The sequence below is a fragment of the Microtus oregoni genome, unplaced genomic scaffold, assembly GCF_018167655.1.
Source record: "Microtus oregoni isolate MIOR12 unplaced genomic scaffold, Mior012 000073F_000, whole genome shotgun sequence".
NCBI lineage: Eukaryota > Metazoa > Chordata > Mammalia > Rodentia > Cricetidae > Microtus > Microtus oregoni.
In genome coordinates, this window is record NW_024543980.1 from 2,844,767 (window position 1) to 2,863,591 (window position 18,825).

The window sequence follows — 18,825 nt, forward strand, 5'->3', positions numbered from 1 at the left end:
TCCCAAAAAGTAGTTCTCATATATATTTGGCATTTGCGTTATATTTTTTTATTTTTATGGAAACTAATAATTTAAGTAATATAAAATTTTCATTACCACATCTGAGAGAAGGAAGTCTGTGTTGCAGCCTGAGGTTATCGTTTCCTTGTATGAGGAGGATACTAGCTGTTTCATCTTTTTTAGTAATGATAGGCCAGTGAGATGGCTCAGTGGGTAAAGGCACTAGCAGTACAAGCTTGGTGGCCTAAGTTTGATCCCCCGCTCTCAAACGTGTCCCCTGAACTCCACATGCCCTTACACATACACACTAATAATAAATACTTTTTAATGATGATGAAATAAAAATGAAGACTATGTGTCTCTGGATTGTCACTGAAGCAATGCCTTAGTTTTAAGATACTCTTTACAATTCAGTCAACTACAAGATAATTACAGCTGGAAATACAAGTCTCAGGTAGCATTTTAAAAATAAATTTTGATCCAAATGTAATGTGACATTAACTTGTTTCAGAATGTTTTAATATTATTGACAATATATCTTGGTGATAATAAAAATGACTGTAGTTTACAAAGCACATGGGTATCCTTTTGAAGAAAGCAGATGAAATTATTTGAGCTAATGTTTCAGGGAATAAAAAGAATCCAGAGATAAATCAACTAGGATGTATATATAAATGAAAAGTGACACTCCTGAATTAATCACAACTGACCACTAGAAATATGTTAGCCATGCTTCCTTACAACCAGCTCTAATGTATTTGTAAACAGGAACAAAATTCTGTGGTTACAACTGACAAAGAAGCGCCATGACAGCTCCACCAATCACAGTCAAGCCCTATTCTTGCTGCAATCTTATAGTGATTAGCACATCACATGAACCAAAGGCCGTTGCAACTTCAAATATGAGACTACTACTTTGTGTGGAAAGTATAAACTCTGTTCTTGAACATTAATGAAACAGAAGCATTCAAAGGCATTATGTTCAGAGTGGTAGAATAACTAAAGCATAAATCAGATATGTTGTATTAGAACATTTTAAAAGGCAAAAAAAAAACAAAGTAATTGTTTTCTCTTTTTAAAAACAACTAAGGGAAAAAAATAAAAACAACTAAGGCTGGTGATGTATCTCAGATGTTTGTTTTGCATTTGTGAATCTCTGGTTTCAATCCCTAGAACTGTATAAATAGATGCAAGCCTATAATCTCAGTCCTCAGAAGGTAAAGACAGAAGAATAGAAGTTCAAGAACATCTGGCTACATAATGAGTTCAAGATCACCTTGGAGTACCTGAGACTCTGTCTCAAAAAATAAATAAACTATACACTATGAAGAAAGGAATTGGAAAATTGACATGGTCATGCAGGCAGGCCTGGCTCCCAAACCCTAGGGAAGCTGGGGCCAGCCTGGGCTAATGTTAAGATCTTGTCTCAAATACAAACAACTACAAAAAGAAGGAAGGAAGGAAGGAAGGAAGGAAGGAAGGAAGGAAGGAAGGAAGGAAGGAAGGAAGGAAGGAAGGAAGGAAGGAAGGAAAGAAGGAAGGGAGGGGAAGAAGAAAAAGAAAAGAGAGGGGAAAGAGAGAAAATGAGAAGGAAGAGAGAGGAGAGGGAGAGAGAGAGAGAGGAGAGGAGAGAGAGAGAGAGAGAGAGAGAGAGAGAGAGAGAGAGAGAGAGAAGTGAAAGTGGACTATGACCACCTAGTAGGGGGCAGCTAAAGTTACCTTTGCCCTAGAAACCTGAGGCTTATGTCTTTGTGATGTCTGGGCATTGGAGAAGAGTCACAGATTGGTCACCATTGTGACACGTAGGTAGTAGAGGAGGAGACAGGTTACTGTCCAAGTGCTTGGACTTCTCTCCTCCATACGTTTACCTAAGATTTTAGCAAAGCAGATGCTATCCTAAAGCTGCAGAGGCTGGTGCCCTGGAACCTAGTACAGAGAGACAGCTGACCCAACGCCACGATGACTACAGCATTTTGTCTCCTTCCACATCCAACTATCCAACACGACAGCATTTATGGCCTCTCGCAAATAACTAACAGCCTTTTTCTCAGTAATGCTATGGCCGCTAACGACAAACTCACCGTGTCCAACAACCGCATCACCACGATTATCAATACCTCGTCAGAAGTAGTGAACACATTCTTTGATGACATTCAGTATGTGCAAGTGCCGGTGAGTGACGCTCCCAATTCCTACCTTTATGACTTTTTGGACCCCGTAGCTGATCGTATCCATGGTGTGGATATAAGGAATGGCCGCACGCTGCTGCACTGCTCTGCAGGAGTGAGTCGCTCAGCAGTGTTCTGCCTTGCCTATCTCATGAAATACCACACCATGACCCTGCTGGATGCGCACACATGGACCAAGACCTGCCGCCCCACCATCCGTCCCAACAATGGCTTTTGGGAGCAACTTATTCATTACGAGTTCAAGCTATTTAGCAGGAATACTGTCTACATGATCAACTCTCCGGTGGGTCTGATCCCTAACATCTATGAAAAGGTGGTCCACTTAATGGAGCCAATGTGAGCCACCTACTTCTCCCCTGACATCTGCATTGGCTCCTACATCAAGACAAAGGAATGACCTTGGACTTTGGGTTTGTTACAAAAAAAAAAGAGAGAGAGAGAAAGAGAGAGAGAGAAAGCGAGCCAGAAAGAGACCTTGTGGATGTGGGCAAAGGGGAGAGAAGGGATTGGAAATTTTAATTGTCATATATTCAATAAAATTGAATCGTAAGATGATGAAATGTTTCTAATATTTCTAAGTCTTATCGTCAAAGAATAAAATTCAGTAAATGTAAGATGGTGAAATGTTCCTTACCTCTTAAGGGACAGGTCAGGTGACTGGGACCTGGCAGAAAGCAGGAACATGACAGAGGTCATGGGGTAGGGAAAGATGTGGATATAGGTGTGAGATACAGAGGTAGGGGTCGGAGGAAGGTGTGTCTGGGAGGCTGGAGATGTTAGACAGGATTCGGGAAGTGAAAATGAGGGGTGACATGTGTGAGGTAAGAATATGGGAGAGAGAGAGAAGAGTGTTGGGATTTTGAGGTAGGGGTATGCTGAGGTCGGGGAGAATAGGGGTGGGAGGGTTATGGTTGTGAAATATAGTTAGAGTAGGTGGGAATGAGTGGAATGGGCGGATGTGGGGAAGTAAAGAAAGTGAGGGAAGAGAAGTTTAGGGCTACGAGGTAGGAGTATGTGGAAGTTATAGAATGTGGGGAAGGAGAAGGTTGGGTTATGTAGATTACATGTGGAGGTGAAAGAAGTTCTGACGAGGAGAGAGTTGGATTATGAGCTAGGAAAATGTGGAGGTGGAAGGTGGGGTGAAGGGAGTGGGTGTGAGTGAGGATTGAGGAGTAGGGAAGTAGGAGATGACAGTGGACTAGACGTGTGAGGTAGGAGTATGGAAGAATGGGGCCAGCAGAGCAGGTGCTGCTCAGCTTAAACAGACTTGCCAATAGCACCATGTACATACAGAAGACTTGGAATCCTGAGCCCTGCCTGGGTTGACTACCCTACAAGTAAATATTCTTCTCAGTCTGACTCTAAGTCAGAGCCTTTGACATCATGACATCTCAGGTAAGATCCTACTGAAAAATGGTTTCTAAGTCATCAGGCTCTGGGAGACCTCTGGGAATCTCAGGCCATCCCTGTCTGGCCTTTGACTCCAGTAATCCAACTCTTACTTTGTAGATTGGATTTATGCATTTGTTGAAGAAATCATTCTACTCTATACAGTTTGGGTTTTTTTTTTTTGGTTGGTTTGTTTTGTTTTTTGAGTAATGTACTAGACATCAGAGCCTCAACAGGTCCTTAGGGATCCCCCTCAGCAACCTCCCAAAGGGACATTAGTTTCTTTTCAGATTATGTGCTGAGAATGAGCTGACTGGGCCTCAGGTTCCTCTCATGGGCCTTGACTTGTTTGTGTCTTAGTTAGGACACAACTGATGCGAAAAAACACCATGACCAAAGAGCAAGGTGAATAGGAAAGGGTTTATTAGGCTTAAACTTCCACACTGTAGTCCAGCACTGAAGGAAGCCAGGACAGGAACTCAAACAGGGCAGGAATAGAGTTGTTTGCTGACGTGCTCCCCATGTCTTGTTCAATCTGCTTTCTTATAGAATCCAGGGATGGCACCATCCATCATGGGTTGGACCCTCCCCTATAAATCAGTAATTAAGAAAATGCTCTTCAAGCTGATCCACAACTCAATCTTACGGAGGCATTTTCTCAATTGAGGTTCCCTCCTCTCAGATGACTATAGTCTGTGTCAAGTTGACATAAATCTAGCCAGCACAACTTAAAAGGCTGGAGTTGCTGGCCATGTCTCAGTCCTATCAACTACTGACACTTCGTTCTATTGTCTTTTGGGAGTCTCTCTGAGTCTCAGTTTTCTTTCAAAGCAACCACAGACCTTCTGTCATAGAGTCCTTCAAAAGACAAAACAACCCGGCACCTGCTAGGTTTCAACTGAGAGTAGAGACCAGTGAGCATGCTCCTCATAGCCTGTCTCCAACCCTGCAGCTCTTTTTTGTTTACAGAATACTCTTCCCCCCCCCCAAAAAAATCATCCAGTGTGTTAAAACTGGTTTAAGATATTGTCAGACATGACCAAAGAAGGAACCTAGATTTAATACCTTTCTAGAGGTTTCATTGTATTAAATGCACCTCCCCAAAATCCACCCATGCCTAGTTTAGAATTTTAAACTAGTCTTGCTAGTTACTGGATCTGGGTAGAGCACTTAGCAAAGGAATGCATGAACAAGTCCCATAAATGGGCCCTAAAATCCAAAATTGTTACAATATTCTAGTTATGTGGGGCTCTGATTCAGGTCCAGTCATTGTGCTTCAGAAGATTTTAGACAGACATGAAAACCAAAAAAAGAAAGAGACAGATTAGGACTGTTCAGGTTGAATCTGATGTGGGAATCCCCTCTGTATGCTGTGATTACCATTGGTTAATAAGAACAGAGCTAGGCAGGAAAACTAAACTGAATATTGGGGAAAAGAAGGAGTCAGAGAGAAGCCATGTAGTCCCGCCAGAGACAGACACCGAAACTTTACCTGGCAAGCCACTGCCACATGGCAATACACAGATCAATGGAGATGGGTTAAATTAATATGTAAGAGTTAGCAAATAAGAAGCTAGAGCTAATGGGTCAAGCAGTGATTTAATTAATACAGTTTCTGTGTGGTTATTTTGGGGTTGAGCAACTGGGTACTAACTAGCAGCTAAAATGAACAAGTGGTCTCCTCCAATATGAATCCAACCTGTGGGTCTAGAGACCAAAGAAATTTAAAAACTCCTTCTCTCCAGACCGGTTCTCACCCTGATTCCTATCCCCACAAAGGAAATACATGGTGGGAGGATTCATCAAATGAAAATCACTATTTTAGACAGATTGTTTCTCTTTGTGAACAGAAAACAAAAACAAAAACAGGTTCACAGAACACAAGGGCTGATGTGGCAGAATCCCCATCAAATAACCTTTCCGGAAAAAAGCAAATCAAGATGGGATTTCATTGCATGTATTGTTGAAAAGGAAATGATTTGAGTGTAAGTGTGTGTGCTTGTTTTGGGACTCTTTTTTATTATTTATTTATTTATTTATTAAAGATTTCTGTCTCTTCCCCACCACCGCCTCCCATTTCCCTCCCCCTCCCCCAATCAAGTCCCCCTCCCTTGTCAGCCCAAAGAGCAATCAGGGTTCCCTGTCCTGTGGGAAGTCCAAGGATCACCCACCTCCATCCAGGTCTAGTAAGGTGAGCATCCAAACTGCCTAGGCTCCCACAAAGCCAGTACTTGCAGTAGGATCAAAAACCCATTGCCATTGTTCTTGAGTTCTCAGTAGTCCTCATTGTTCACTATGTTCAGAGAGTCCGGTTTTATCCCAGGCTTTTTCAGACCCAGGCCAGCTGGCCTTGGTGAGTTCCCGATAGAACATCCCCATTGTCTCAGTGTGTGGGTGCACCCCTTGCGGTCCTGAGTTCCTTGCTCATGCTCTCTCTCCTTCTGCTCCTGATTTGGACCCTGAGATTTCTGTCCGGTGCTCCAATGTGGGTCTCTGTCTCTGTCTCCTTTCATCACCTGATGAAGGCTAATATTCAGGAGGATGCCTATATGTTTTTCTTTGGGTTCTCCTTCTTATTTAGCTTCTCTAGGATCACTAATTATAGGCTCAGTGTCCTTTATTTATGGCTAGAAACCAAATATGAGTGAGTACAACCCATGTTCCTCTTTTTGGGTCTGGCTTGCTTCACTCAGGATAGTGTTTTCTATTTCCATCCATTTGCATGCAAAATTCAAGAAGTCCTTGTTTTTTACCGCTGAGTAGTACTCTAATATGTATATATTCCATACTTTCTTCATCCATTCTTCCATTGAAGGGCATCTAGGTTGTTTCCAGGTTCTGGCTATTACAAATAATGCTTCTATGAACATAGTTGAGCATATACTTTTGTTGTATGATAGGGCATCTCTTGGGTATATTCCCAAGAGTGGTAATGCTGGGTCCATGGGGTAGGTTGATCCCGAATTTCCTGAGAAACTGCCACACTGCTTTCCAAAGTGGTTGCACAAGTTTGCATTCCCACCAGCAATGGATGAGGGTACCCCTTTCTCCACAACCTCTCCAGCAAAGGCTATCATTGGTGTTTTTTATTTTAGCCATTCTGACAGGTGTAAGATGGTATCTTAAAGTTGTCTTGATTTGCATTTTGTTTTGGAACTCTTTAATAGCCCATGAAATGAACTCTTTGGGAACATACTGTGCTAGGATTTGTAATACATGCATAGATCTAGATAAAATGACTACTGTAACCAAGCTAACAAGAACTCCATGCCTCAAAAACTTTCTATCATTCTGCTCTGTAGTCAACAGAACTTAACCTCTGGCAACTGCTGATCTGTTTTCCTTCCATGCAGATTTGCTTTGAACTAAATGTCACATAAAATGAAACCACAAAAATGTGGTCTCTCAAGAGTAACTTCTTTCATTCAGCACAAGGTCTCTAAGATTTTCTCATGTTGTGCTCCATAGTGTGGATGCATTACAATTATATTGATCAATCCTATATCAAGCTATGAGGATATCAGGATTCTATGTCAGGATATTCTATACGAAGATATGAGGTTTTATACTATAATCCTAGAAAATGCAATAAGAAAATTTTAAAAAGGTGTGCCTTAAGCAACAGTAATTTATTTCCTGAAGGTAAACAGTCATAAATCAGGATGTTAGCAGGGATATACTCCCTGTGAAACCTGTACTGGAGAGTCTTTCCTTGTCTGTTCCTTGCTAATGATGATCTTGGCACACATTCCTTTGTTTAATTCTTCATTTCAATTTCTGCTTTGTCACATGCTATCTTTCTTATGTTGTTACATCCATCCCCCTTCTGTGTATATCTGTGTTCAAGTTTTTTCTATTCTTATTAAGATGCCAATCACAGCCTTCCCTCTTCGGGCACATAACTTCCTCCAGCTCAGCCTGTTTGGGTGCTGGGGCCGAATCCTGAGGGCAACCGGGAAGGCGAGAGTTCCTTTGTTTCAATAGCCTGCCTGCAGCAAGCAAGGTAGGTGCTTTGTCTACAAACTACCCAACCAGCATGGAGATCTGATCTTGGAACCAGGAGAGCCATCATTGGGGTGAGTTTCTGACCGGCGGCAGCAGCCTGGAACACAGAACTCAGACGTTCATCATCCCCCATATATTTCCTGGGCTTCCTGCAGAGCCTATACTCCCTGCATACTGCCTCTCTCTTCCTATCCCACACAGCTTGCATCCAGAACTCTCCCCCCTTCTGCTTCCCTTCCCTCTTCGGGCACATACTTCACCCAGCTCAGCCTATCCGGGCGCTGGGGCCGAATCCTGAGAGCAACCGGTCGGGGGGGGGGGGGTCCTTTGTTTCAATAGCCTACCTGCAGCAAGCAAGGTAGACACTTTGTATACAAGCTACCCAACCAGCACGGAGATCTGATCTCGGCACCAGGAGAGACATCACTGGAGCACCAGGAGAGCCATCACTGGGGAGTGCCATCACTGGGAAGGTACATCAGTAGGCAAGGACACCTGATCCTGTAAAAGAAGATCCATAGGGGAGCATTCAGAGAAAGAGATGGGCAGGCACCAATGCAAGAATTCACCAAACAATCTGTAAAACAACATGAAACCACCAGAACCCAGCGACCTCACAACAGGAGAGCATGAACACCTTAATCAAGAAAAAGTAGAAAAAAATTGACTTTATGAAAGGGATTGACGCCCTTAAACATCATATAAAAAATGCCCTTATAGAAATGGATGAGAAGTATAACAGAAATTTTGAAGAATTGAATAAATCAGTGAATGATACCCTAGGAAACTAGGGAAAAACAATCAAACAGATAATGGAAACAGTTGAAGACTTGAAAACTGAAATGGAGGCAAAGAAGAAAACACAAACAGAGGGCTGGCTGGACATGGAAAATCTAGGTAAACGAATAGACACTACAGAAACAAGCATAACCAACAGAATACAAGAGATAGAAGAAAGAATCTCAGATTCTGAAGATACCATAGAGATAATAAACCCACTGATCAAAGAAAACAGCAAGTCCAACAAACTCTCATCACAAAACATTCAGGAAATATGGGACACAATAAAAAGACCAAAACTAAGAATAATAAGAGTAGAAGAAGGAGAAGAAGTGCAGCTCAATGGTCCAGAAAATATATTTAATGAAATTATAGAAGAAAGCTTTCCCAACCTAAAGAAAGATATACCGATGAAGGTTCAAGAAGCATACAGAACACCAAATAGGCTGGATCAAAAAAAAAAAATCCACTCGCCATATAATTATCAAAACACAAAGCATACAGAATAAGGAAAGAATATTAAAAGCTGCAAAGGAAAAAGGCCAAATTACTTATAAAGGTAAACCTATCAGACTTACACCTGACTTCTCCATGGAAACCATGAAAGCCAGAAGGTCCTGGATAGATGTACTGCAGAAACTGAGAGACCATGGATGGAAGCCCAGACTACTATACCCACCCAAGCTTTCGTTAACTATAAATGGAGAAAACAAAATTTTCCAGGATAAAAACAAATTTAAATAATACGTAGCCACAAATCCAGCCTTACAGAAAGTAATAGAAGGAAAATCACTAACCAAGGAGTCCAACAGTGACCACAATAACTCAGTCATCTAGAGACCCTTCACCAATTCAACTCAAAGAAGGGAAACACACAAACTCTACTACTAAAAGAGTGACCAGAGTTAACAACCACTGGTCATTAATATCACTTAATATCAATGGGCTCAACTTACCTATAAAAAGGCACAGGCTAAGAGATTGGATACGAAAACAGGATCCAACATTCTGCTGTTTACAAGAAACACACCTCAACCACAAAGACAGGTACCTACTCAGAGTAAAGGGCTGGGAAAAAGCTTTTATCAAGCAAATGGACCTAAGAAACAAGCAGGTGTGGCCATACTAAATTCTAACAAAGTTGACTTCAAACTTAAATCAATCAGAAGAGATGGAGAGGGACATTTTATACTTACATAACAGGAACAATTCATCAGGATGAAGTCTCAATCCTGAATATCTATGCCCCTAATATAAAAGCACCCACATACATAAAAGAAACATTACTAAAACTCAAGGCAGCCATCAAACCACACACACTAATAGTAGGAGACTTAAACACTCCTCTTTTACCAATAGACAGGTCAATCAGACAGAAACCTAACAGAGAAATAAGAAAATTATTGGAGGTAATGAATCAAATGTACTTCACAGACATCTATAGAACATTCCACCCAAATAGGAAAGAATATACCTTCTTCTCTGCAGCTCATGGAACCTTCTCGAAAATTGACCACATACTCGGTAACAAAGCAAACTTCCACAGACACACAAAAAAAAATTAGTAACCACCTGTGTCTTACCAGATCACCATGGATTAAAGTTAGAAGTAAACAACAATGCTACCCCCAGAAAGCCTACAAACTCATGGAAACTGAACAGTCAACTACTGAACCACACCTGGATTAAGGAAGAAATAAAGAAAGAAATTAAAGTCTTCCTTGAATTCAATGAAAATAAAGAAACAACATACTCAAACTTATGGGACACTATGAAAGCAGTCCTAAGAGGAAAGTTCATAGTACTAAGTGCCCACTTAAAGAAAACAGAGAAAGCACACATTGGACACTTAACAGCCCACCTGAAAGCTCTAGGAAAAAAAAAGAAGCAGACTCACCTAGGAGGAGTAGAAGACTGGAAATAATCAAACTGAGGGCTGAAATCAACAAAATAGAAAGACAGAAAACAATCCAAAGAATCAATGAAACAAAAAGCTGGTTCCTGGAGAAAATCAACAAGATTGATAAACCCCTACCCAAACTAATCAAACGGCAGAGAGAGAATATGCAAATTAATAAGATCAGAAATGAAAAGGGGGACATAACCACAGACACAGAGGAAATTCAGAGAATCATTAGATCTTACTACAAAAGCCTATATGCGACAAAACTGGAAAATGCAAAATAAATGGACACTTTTCTAGATAAACAACATATACCAAAGTTAAACCAGGACCAGGTGAACAATCTAAATAGACCTGTTAGTCATGAAAAATTAGAAGCTGTTACCAAAAACCTCCCTACAAAAAAAAGCCCAGGACCAGATGGTTTCAATGCAGAATTCTACCAGAACTTCCAAGAAGACCTAATACCTATACTCCTTAAAGAATTTCACAATATAGAAACGGAAGAGTCATTGCCAAATTCCTTTTATGAAGCTACAGTTACTCTGATACAAAAACCACACAAAGACTCAACCAAAAAAGAGAATTACAGGCCAATCTCACTCATGAACATCGACGCAAAAATCCTCAACAAAATACTGGCAAACCGAATCCAAGAACACATTAGAAAAATAATCCATTATGATCAAGTAGGCTTCATCCCAGTGATGCAGGGCTGGTTCAACATACGAAAAATCTATCAATGTAATCCATCATATAAATAAAATGAAAGAAAAAAACATATGATCATTTCATTAGATGCTGAAAAAGAATTCAACAAAATTCAATACCCATTTATGTTAAAAGTCTTGGAGATATTAGGGACACAAGGGTCATACCTAAATATAATGAAAGCTATTTACGGCAAACCGACAGCTAACATCAAATTAAACGGAGAGAAACTCAAAGCCATCCCACTAAAATCAGGAACACGACAAGGATGTCCACTCTCTCCATACCTCTTCAATATAGTGCTTGAAGTTTTAGCAATAGCAATAAGACAACATAAGGGGATCAAGGGGATTCGAATTGGAAAGGAAGAAGTTAAACTTTTGTTATTTGCAGATGATATGATAGTGTACATAGGCGACCCCAAAACCTCTACCAAAGAACTCCTACAGCTGATAAACACCTTTAGTAATGTGGCAGGATACAAGATCAACTCCAAAAAATCAGTCGCCCTCTTATACACAAAGGATATGGAAGCAGAGAGGGAAATCAGAGAAGCATCACCTTTCACGATAGCCACAAACAGCATAAAATATCTTGGGGTAACCCTAACCAAGAGAGAGAAAGATCTATTTGACAAGAACTTTAAGTCTTTGAAGAAAGAAATTAAAGATGATACAAGAAAATGGAAGAATCTCCCTTGCTCTTGGATTGGGAGGATCAACATAGTAAAAATGACAATTCTACCAAAGGCATTTTATAGATTCAATGCAATCCCCATCAAGGTCCCATCAAAATTCTTCACAGCTCTTGAGAGGACAATAATCAACTTTATATGGAAAAACAAAAAACCCAGGATAGCCAAAACAATCTTATACAATAAAGGAACTTCTGGAGGCATTACCATCCCTGACTTCAAACTCTATTACAGAGCTACAGTAATGAAAACAGCGTGGTACTGGAATAAAAACAGAGTAGTCGAGGAATGGAATCGAATAGAAGACCCAGTTTTTAACCCACAAACCAATGAACACCTAATTTTCGATAAAGGAGCTAAAAGTATACAATGGAAGAAAGAAAGCATCTTCAACAAATGGTGCTGGCATAACTGGATGTCAACCTGTAGAAGAATGAAAATAGATCCATATCTATCACCATGCACAAAACGCAAGTCCAAATGGATTAAAGACCTCAATATCAATCTGAACACACTGAACCTGATAGAAGAGAAAGTGGGAAGTACCCTACAACATATGGGCACAGGAGATCGCTTCCTATGTATAACCCCAGCAGCACAAACATTAAGGGCAACATTGAATAAATGGGACCTCCTGAAACTGAGAAGCTTCTGTAAAGCAAAGGACACTGTCACTAAGACAAAAAGGGAACCTACTGACTGGGAGAAGATCTTCACCAACCCAAAGGTCTGATCTCCAAAATATATAAAGAACTCAAGAAACTAGACTTTAAATTGTTAATTAACCCAATTAAAAAATGGGGTACTGAACTGAACAGAGAATTCTCAACAGAAGAAGTTCAAATGGCGAAAAGACACTTAAGGTCATGCTCAACCTCCTTAGCGATCAGGGAAATGCAAATCAAGACAACTTTGAGATACCATCTTACACCTGTCAGAATGGCTAAAATAAAAAAAACACCAATGATAGCCTTTGATGGAGAGGTTGTGGAGTAAGGGGTACACTCATCCATTGCTGGTGGGATGCAAACTTGTGCAACCACTTTGGAAATCAGTGTGGAGGTTTCTCAGGAAATTTGGGATCAACCTACCCCATGGACCCAGCATTACCACTCTTGGGAATATACCCAAGAGATGCCCTATCATACAACAAAAGCATTTGTTCATCTATGTTCATAGCAGCATTATTTGTAATAGCCACAACCTGGAAACAACCTAGATGTCCTTCAATGGAAGAATGGATGAAGAAAGTGTGGAATATATACACATATACACATTAGAGTACTACTCTGTGGTAAAAAAAAAAAACAATGACTTCTCGAATTTTGCATGCAAATGGATGGAAATAGAAAACACTATCCTGAGTGAGGTAACCCAGACCCAAAAAGATGAACATGGGATGAACTCACTCATAATTGGTTTCTAGCCATAAATAAAGGTCACTGAGTCTATAATTTGTGATCCTAAAGAAGCTAAATAAGAAGGTGAACCCAAAGAAAAACATATCGTTATCCTCCTGGCTATGGGAAGTAGACAAGATTGCCAGGCAAAAAATTGGGATCTTGGGGGTGGGGTGTGATGGGGGAAAGGGGAGATGGGGAAAGAAAAGTGAGAAGGGGAGGATGGGGGGGGGGAACTTGGGGAAATGGGATGATTGGGATAAAGGAAGGTTGGATAGGGGAGCAGGGAAGCACATATCTTAGTTAAGGGAGCCACCTTAGGGTTGGCAAGAGACTTGAACCTAGAGGGGCTCCCAGGTTCCCAGGGCGATGTCCCCAGTTAGTTCCTTGGGCAGCTGAGGATAGGGAACCTGAAATGACCCTATCCTAGAGCAATAATGACGAATATCTTGCATATAATCATAGAACCTTCATCTGGCGATGGATGGAGATAGAGACAGAGACCCACACTGGAGCACCAGACTGAGCTCCCAAAGTCCAAATGAGGAGCAGAAGGAGGCAGAAGATGAGCAAGGAAGTCAGGACCACGAGGGGTGCACCCACCCACTGAGACAGTGGGGCTGATCTATTGGGAGCTCACCAAGGCCAGCTGGACTGGGACTGAAAAAGCATTATATAAAACCGGACTCTCTGAACATGGCGGACAATGAGGGCTGATGAGAAGCCAAGGACAATGGCATGGGGTTTTGATCCTACTTCATGTTCTGGCTTTGTGGGAGCCTAGCCAGTTTGGATGTTCACCTTCCTTGACCTGGATGGAGGGAGGACCTTGGACTTTTCACAGGGCAGTGCTCTTCGGACTGGAGTGCGAGAAGGAGAGGAATGGGGGGAGGGGGAGGGGGGAGGGAGGAGGGCGAGGGAAATGGTAGGCTGGGAGGAAGCGGAAATTTTTTTTTCAATTAAAAAAAAAAGATGCCAATCACAGCCAGACAGTGGTGGTACACATCTTTAATCCCCAGAGTTTGGGAGGCAGAGGCAGGAGAATCTCAGAGTTTGAGGCCATCCTGTTGTACATAGTGTGTTCAAGGACAGCCAGTGTTACATACAGAGAAACTCTGAAAAAAAAAAAAACCTCTGCCTTGAACAACAAAACAACAACAACAAAAGATGCCAATCAGATTAGAGGGCCAACTGAAACTGTAATATAACCCCTTCTGGTTAGGGATATAACCAGTGTTAGAGTATTTGCCTAGTGTTTGAGAGACTCTGAGTTTGATCTCTAGCATGAGGTGGGGGAACATTCTGAAAACTACATCTATAATGATCTTATTTTAAAATAATATCTCATTCTAATGTTCTAGGGGTTGTGACTTGTACATATTTGCTTATAGAGGCATAATTATACACAAAGCACTATATAAGAAGAAGGAAGAGGAAGGTGAGTATAAAAATTATAGAAGTAGACTACACAAATAATAGTAACACAAAAATAACCACTATTCATTAGGAAAGTATTCCATGACCAATCACAGTATTAGATATTTTAGAAACAGGAACTCTAATCTTTTCAAGAACCATTAAAGATAGCTAATGTCCACACTGTTTTTTAACATGGTTAAGTAATTTGCCTAAGGCAGCACACAGGCCAGAAATGAAGAGGTGAAATTAACTAGCTCTATTTTCCCACATTTCTTCTGAAACAAAAGCAAATGGATTGAAAAAGAAGAAAACAAAATTGAGAGTGGACCGTAATGTGTAGCTAAGGATAACCTTCAACTTCTGATCTTCGTGCCTCTATTTCTTGAGTGTTCGGGTTACAGGCCTCCATTGCCATGACCAGTTTTGTTGGTGTTTGTTTGTTTGTTTGTTTGGAAAAGAAAAATGGGAAAATTTCGAGTCATGAATTTACTTCTGAATTGTTTGATTGCCAACCACCAGGGAATTTATATTGCATCTGTCCTCACTTCAGAGTTAGACTATTTAGGCCATATCTTTGAGAAGGCCCAGTGGGGAAAGATGCTTGCTGCCAAGCCTGATTACCTGAGTTTAATCCCATGGGAGAAGGAAAGAACCAATTAGTTTCCCCAACTTGTCTTTTGACCTGAGTACCATGTACTCACATAAATAACTGTAGGTTTTGCAGGTCTAGTGAACTACACTTTTAGAAAGCATCTCAGATGACTTTGATGAATGCTGAGAAACATCAACCAAGCAATGGTTAATATAGATATTCCATATCTTCTCATCTTGGTTCCTCCTTGGAGAATCATTTAGTCACACATTTAGGCATTTGTGTGGTAATCTTTCTTCTTGGTTGTAATAAATATAGAGGAGAAAGGACATTGAATTTTGTCAAATATGTTTCATATATTTTAAGTGTAATTTATTTATGATGCTTATTTGTGATTCTAAAGTTTTTTTTGTTTTGTTTTGTTTTTTGAGACAGGGTTTCTCTGTAGCTTTGGAGCCTGTCCTTGAACTAGCTCTAGTAGACCAGGCTGACCTTGAACTCACAGAGATCTGCCTGCCTCTGCTGGGATTAAAGGCATGCACCACCTCTGCCCAGCTGAAGTTTCAATTTTTATTAGTTAAATCTGTGTCTTTTAAAAAATATTCATACAATTCACCCTGGTCATTCCTCCAAGGTCCCCCTCCAACTCTTGTGCCCCGCTACACACAAAAGAAACCCATCAAGTCCGGTGTGTGTTACCCATAAACTCATTGAAGCATGGTCAAACTCCCAGGGCCCAGCCCCTTAAAGAAAACTGAGTACTTTCCCACCTCCCCACCAAAAGCCATCAACTATGAAGAGCTACACTTCAGCATCTCTACCACTTTTGAAAGACTCTTCAATAGCTTCCCGACTGTTTCTTTTTGGCAGGGGAGAGGTTGTCACAAAAGCCTTCAGTGTCTCACATTCTCAGTTATGAGTCTGAGTCTTTAATAGCACTGCAGAAGAAGCTTCCCTGCCCGTAGCAGCTGCCCACAGTTCAGATCACAGATATCAACATGGTCTCCAAAGGCAGCATGGATCACAGAAAACAACATGGCCTCCAGAGGCAGCATAGACCATGGAAGTCTTTCTAGGAGACTGAGTCCAGAAAATTAACCATTCTTCATCTTGAATATCTAGTTGCTCAGAGTCAGGGTGATCATGCGGTTGTTCAGTGTGTCTGAGGATAGGACCTGAGCGAACTCCAGGTTGCTGCACATGACCCTGGCTCAACTCCTGCGTCTTGCCAGTACCCCTAGCCTGTGCTCTACTCCCCCAAGCAAGACAAGTAGAGCAAGTGGCAGCAGCAGCAGAGGAGGTGAATCCACACACTGGTCTAGTGGCTACAGGGATAAGAAGGGTCTGGTGGTGGTCCTAGCCTCTCGACCACCCGAGGACCGGCTCTAGTCAGCATCCAATTCATGAAACCATTTTTACAAACATCTTCCTATAAGACCTGACTTTTTTTGGTTGTTCTGGAAATGTTTCTTACTCTGCAGGCTCATCCTTGACTGCTGTGTCTCCAAGCAGCCTCGGTAGGTCTCTTCAGGCTCCTCGGAGCAGCCATGAGGCTCTGTGCACTCTTCAAGCAGACTTCCTGATCCTCTGGCTCTTACAATCTTTCTGCCCCCTCTTCCTCCAGCTGGGTAGGACTATTAATTGTTTTTTTCTTGGTACTATGGAAGCTTGTCCTCAGGGAGGAAGCTTTTGGGTCAGATCCAGCTCCAATCCTCTGAGTCCTGTGTCCAAAGTGCATAGTGTCTTTAGCAACAGGGACTTAACTTCAAGTTCTCGGAGACATTCAAGAACAACAGCAACAGCCTATATTGTTCCAGAGTCTCTTGGACTCGCTTGGCCAACAGCTCTGAAGTAGGTTTCCCATAAGTTTTGTTGTTGTTAAATAATCTATGGCTCTTGGAGGAAGTATTATCACTCCATATGTTGTGTCCTCATTTAAATATGAATCTACATGTGTATGTGTACATAAATTTATATGTAATTTTAGATAAATACAAATAATATGATTCTTTATGGCTTTTTCAAACATCCTTGTTATTTGTGCCTCTTCCTCCTTTTCCTTTTGCATTAATGCTTCTAATGATACTTCTAATGATTACTTCCCATTGTATGCTGCCGTCACCAGAAGCCCAAACAAATACAACCTCCTGATTCTAGACTGTGAGCTAAATAAATCATTTTTTAGTTATATCTTATCTCAGGTATCTTGTAGTAATACAGCTAATGCTTACTAATACATCTGATGAATGTCTAATACTTTTTCTTAATATACTTTTAAAGTTGCTTTTATTTATTTAGTGGGGATGGGGGTGAAGGATGTGCCAGGGGGCATATGAGGAGGTCAGGAAACAACTTTTGAGAGTTGCTTCTCTCCTACGATATGGGTCCTGGAGATCAAATTCGGGGAAACATCTTTCTCAGTTGAACCATCTCATACTTGGACTTTATATATTTTCATGGTATGATAGTATTGAATTTCAAGACTGTTAAGATTTAAGTGGTGGAAGTACCTTGGTGGGTTGGAGCAAAGAATGGCACAAAGTCACACCTGATGCAACAGATCTCATGAAAGAGGTTTATAGGGGGAAAAGGATGCAGAGGCTGTCTATGAATGAGGGTGGAAGGGAAAGAGAGTGGGGAGAGAGGCACTGGCTTTTTATAAGGTGATATAGTGTATGCACAAAAGAGGATACACAACTTGTGGTGACAGTGGAAATGTGTCTCATCTTGGTGGCTGATGATGATGTGTCCTGCTGTCACTAGGTTACTGAAGGTGAGCTTAGGGGTGAGGTTTTCAAAAAAAAAACAATAAGAATATTTATTATTTGGTATACCAAATAATACCAGATTCCTATCTGGTAAATGCTTTTTGCGTGATCACTTAAAATTACCAACTTATTTCCCCCCTTTTCGGCTCTGCATTTGGCTATTATCTTTGTTTTTTAGTTTGTAGTGTGTTATGTAATTTAATTGCTATGTCTCTTATAACTACGCTATATTTAAATTTCTTTAGCTCAGCTAAGTCTTTAAATAGAAGATACGCTTGTTGTTAGTTATGTAGCTTATTAACGTTTCTCTGCTATTTTCTTTCTTTTCAGTTTTTTGCTTAAGCATTTCATTCTTCTAGTTGAGAGCATCTACTCAGAGAAAGGGAATACTTTATTTTGTGCTTCATGTACTTTTCTACTTTCTGAATTTATATAATAAATCTATTACTTGAGTAAGAACTCTCTGGTTTTATGTTTATTTGTTCTTTAGTTTTAGTTTTCTCTTCTGGTGCTCAGCTAGCTTTCTCCTTTGGTACCACCCACAGTTAAAAGAAGTCTTCCTTCCGCCATTAAACATCTCTGGAAACACCCTCACAGACCTGACCAGGCAGTATTTCCTAGGTGATTCTCAATCTAGTCAAGTTGACAGTGCAGATTCACCATCACAACTTGGCAACACTTCACTCCATAGCACTTTCATTCTAGTTTTATGTATGTGTGTCTTTCCTTCTTCATGTGGGGGGGCAGGTCCACATACATGTCCATGCACATGTGTATAATGGCCAGAGGATAAAATCATGTGTCATCCTCAGGAACTCCATCTTCCATCTTTGAGACAGGGTCTTTCACTGACCTGGAGCTCAGCAATTAGGTTAGACTGGCAAGCCAGCAAGCCCCAGGGGTCCTCTTGTTTTTACCTCCTCAGTGCTGGGAATTACAAGCACACATTACCACACCCAGCATTTTTTTCATGAC

The 18,825-nt window shown here is 40.9% G+C and overlaps 1 protein-coding gene across 1 annotated transcript; it reads left to right on the forward strand.

The window, feature by feature from the left end:
• The first annotated feature begins 1,959 nt into the window (after window positions 1–1,959).
• LOC121441025 (dual specificity phosphatase 21-like) lies at window positions 1,960–2,529 on the forward strand. The gene has a single exon (XM_041642154.1). The coding sequence runs from the start codon at window positions 1,960–1,962 to the stop codon at window positions 2,527–2,529; it is 570 nt and encodes a 189-aa protein (XP_041498088.1).
• The last annotated feature ends 16,296 nt before the right edge of the window (window positions 2,530–18,825 follow it).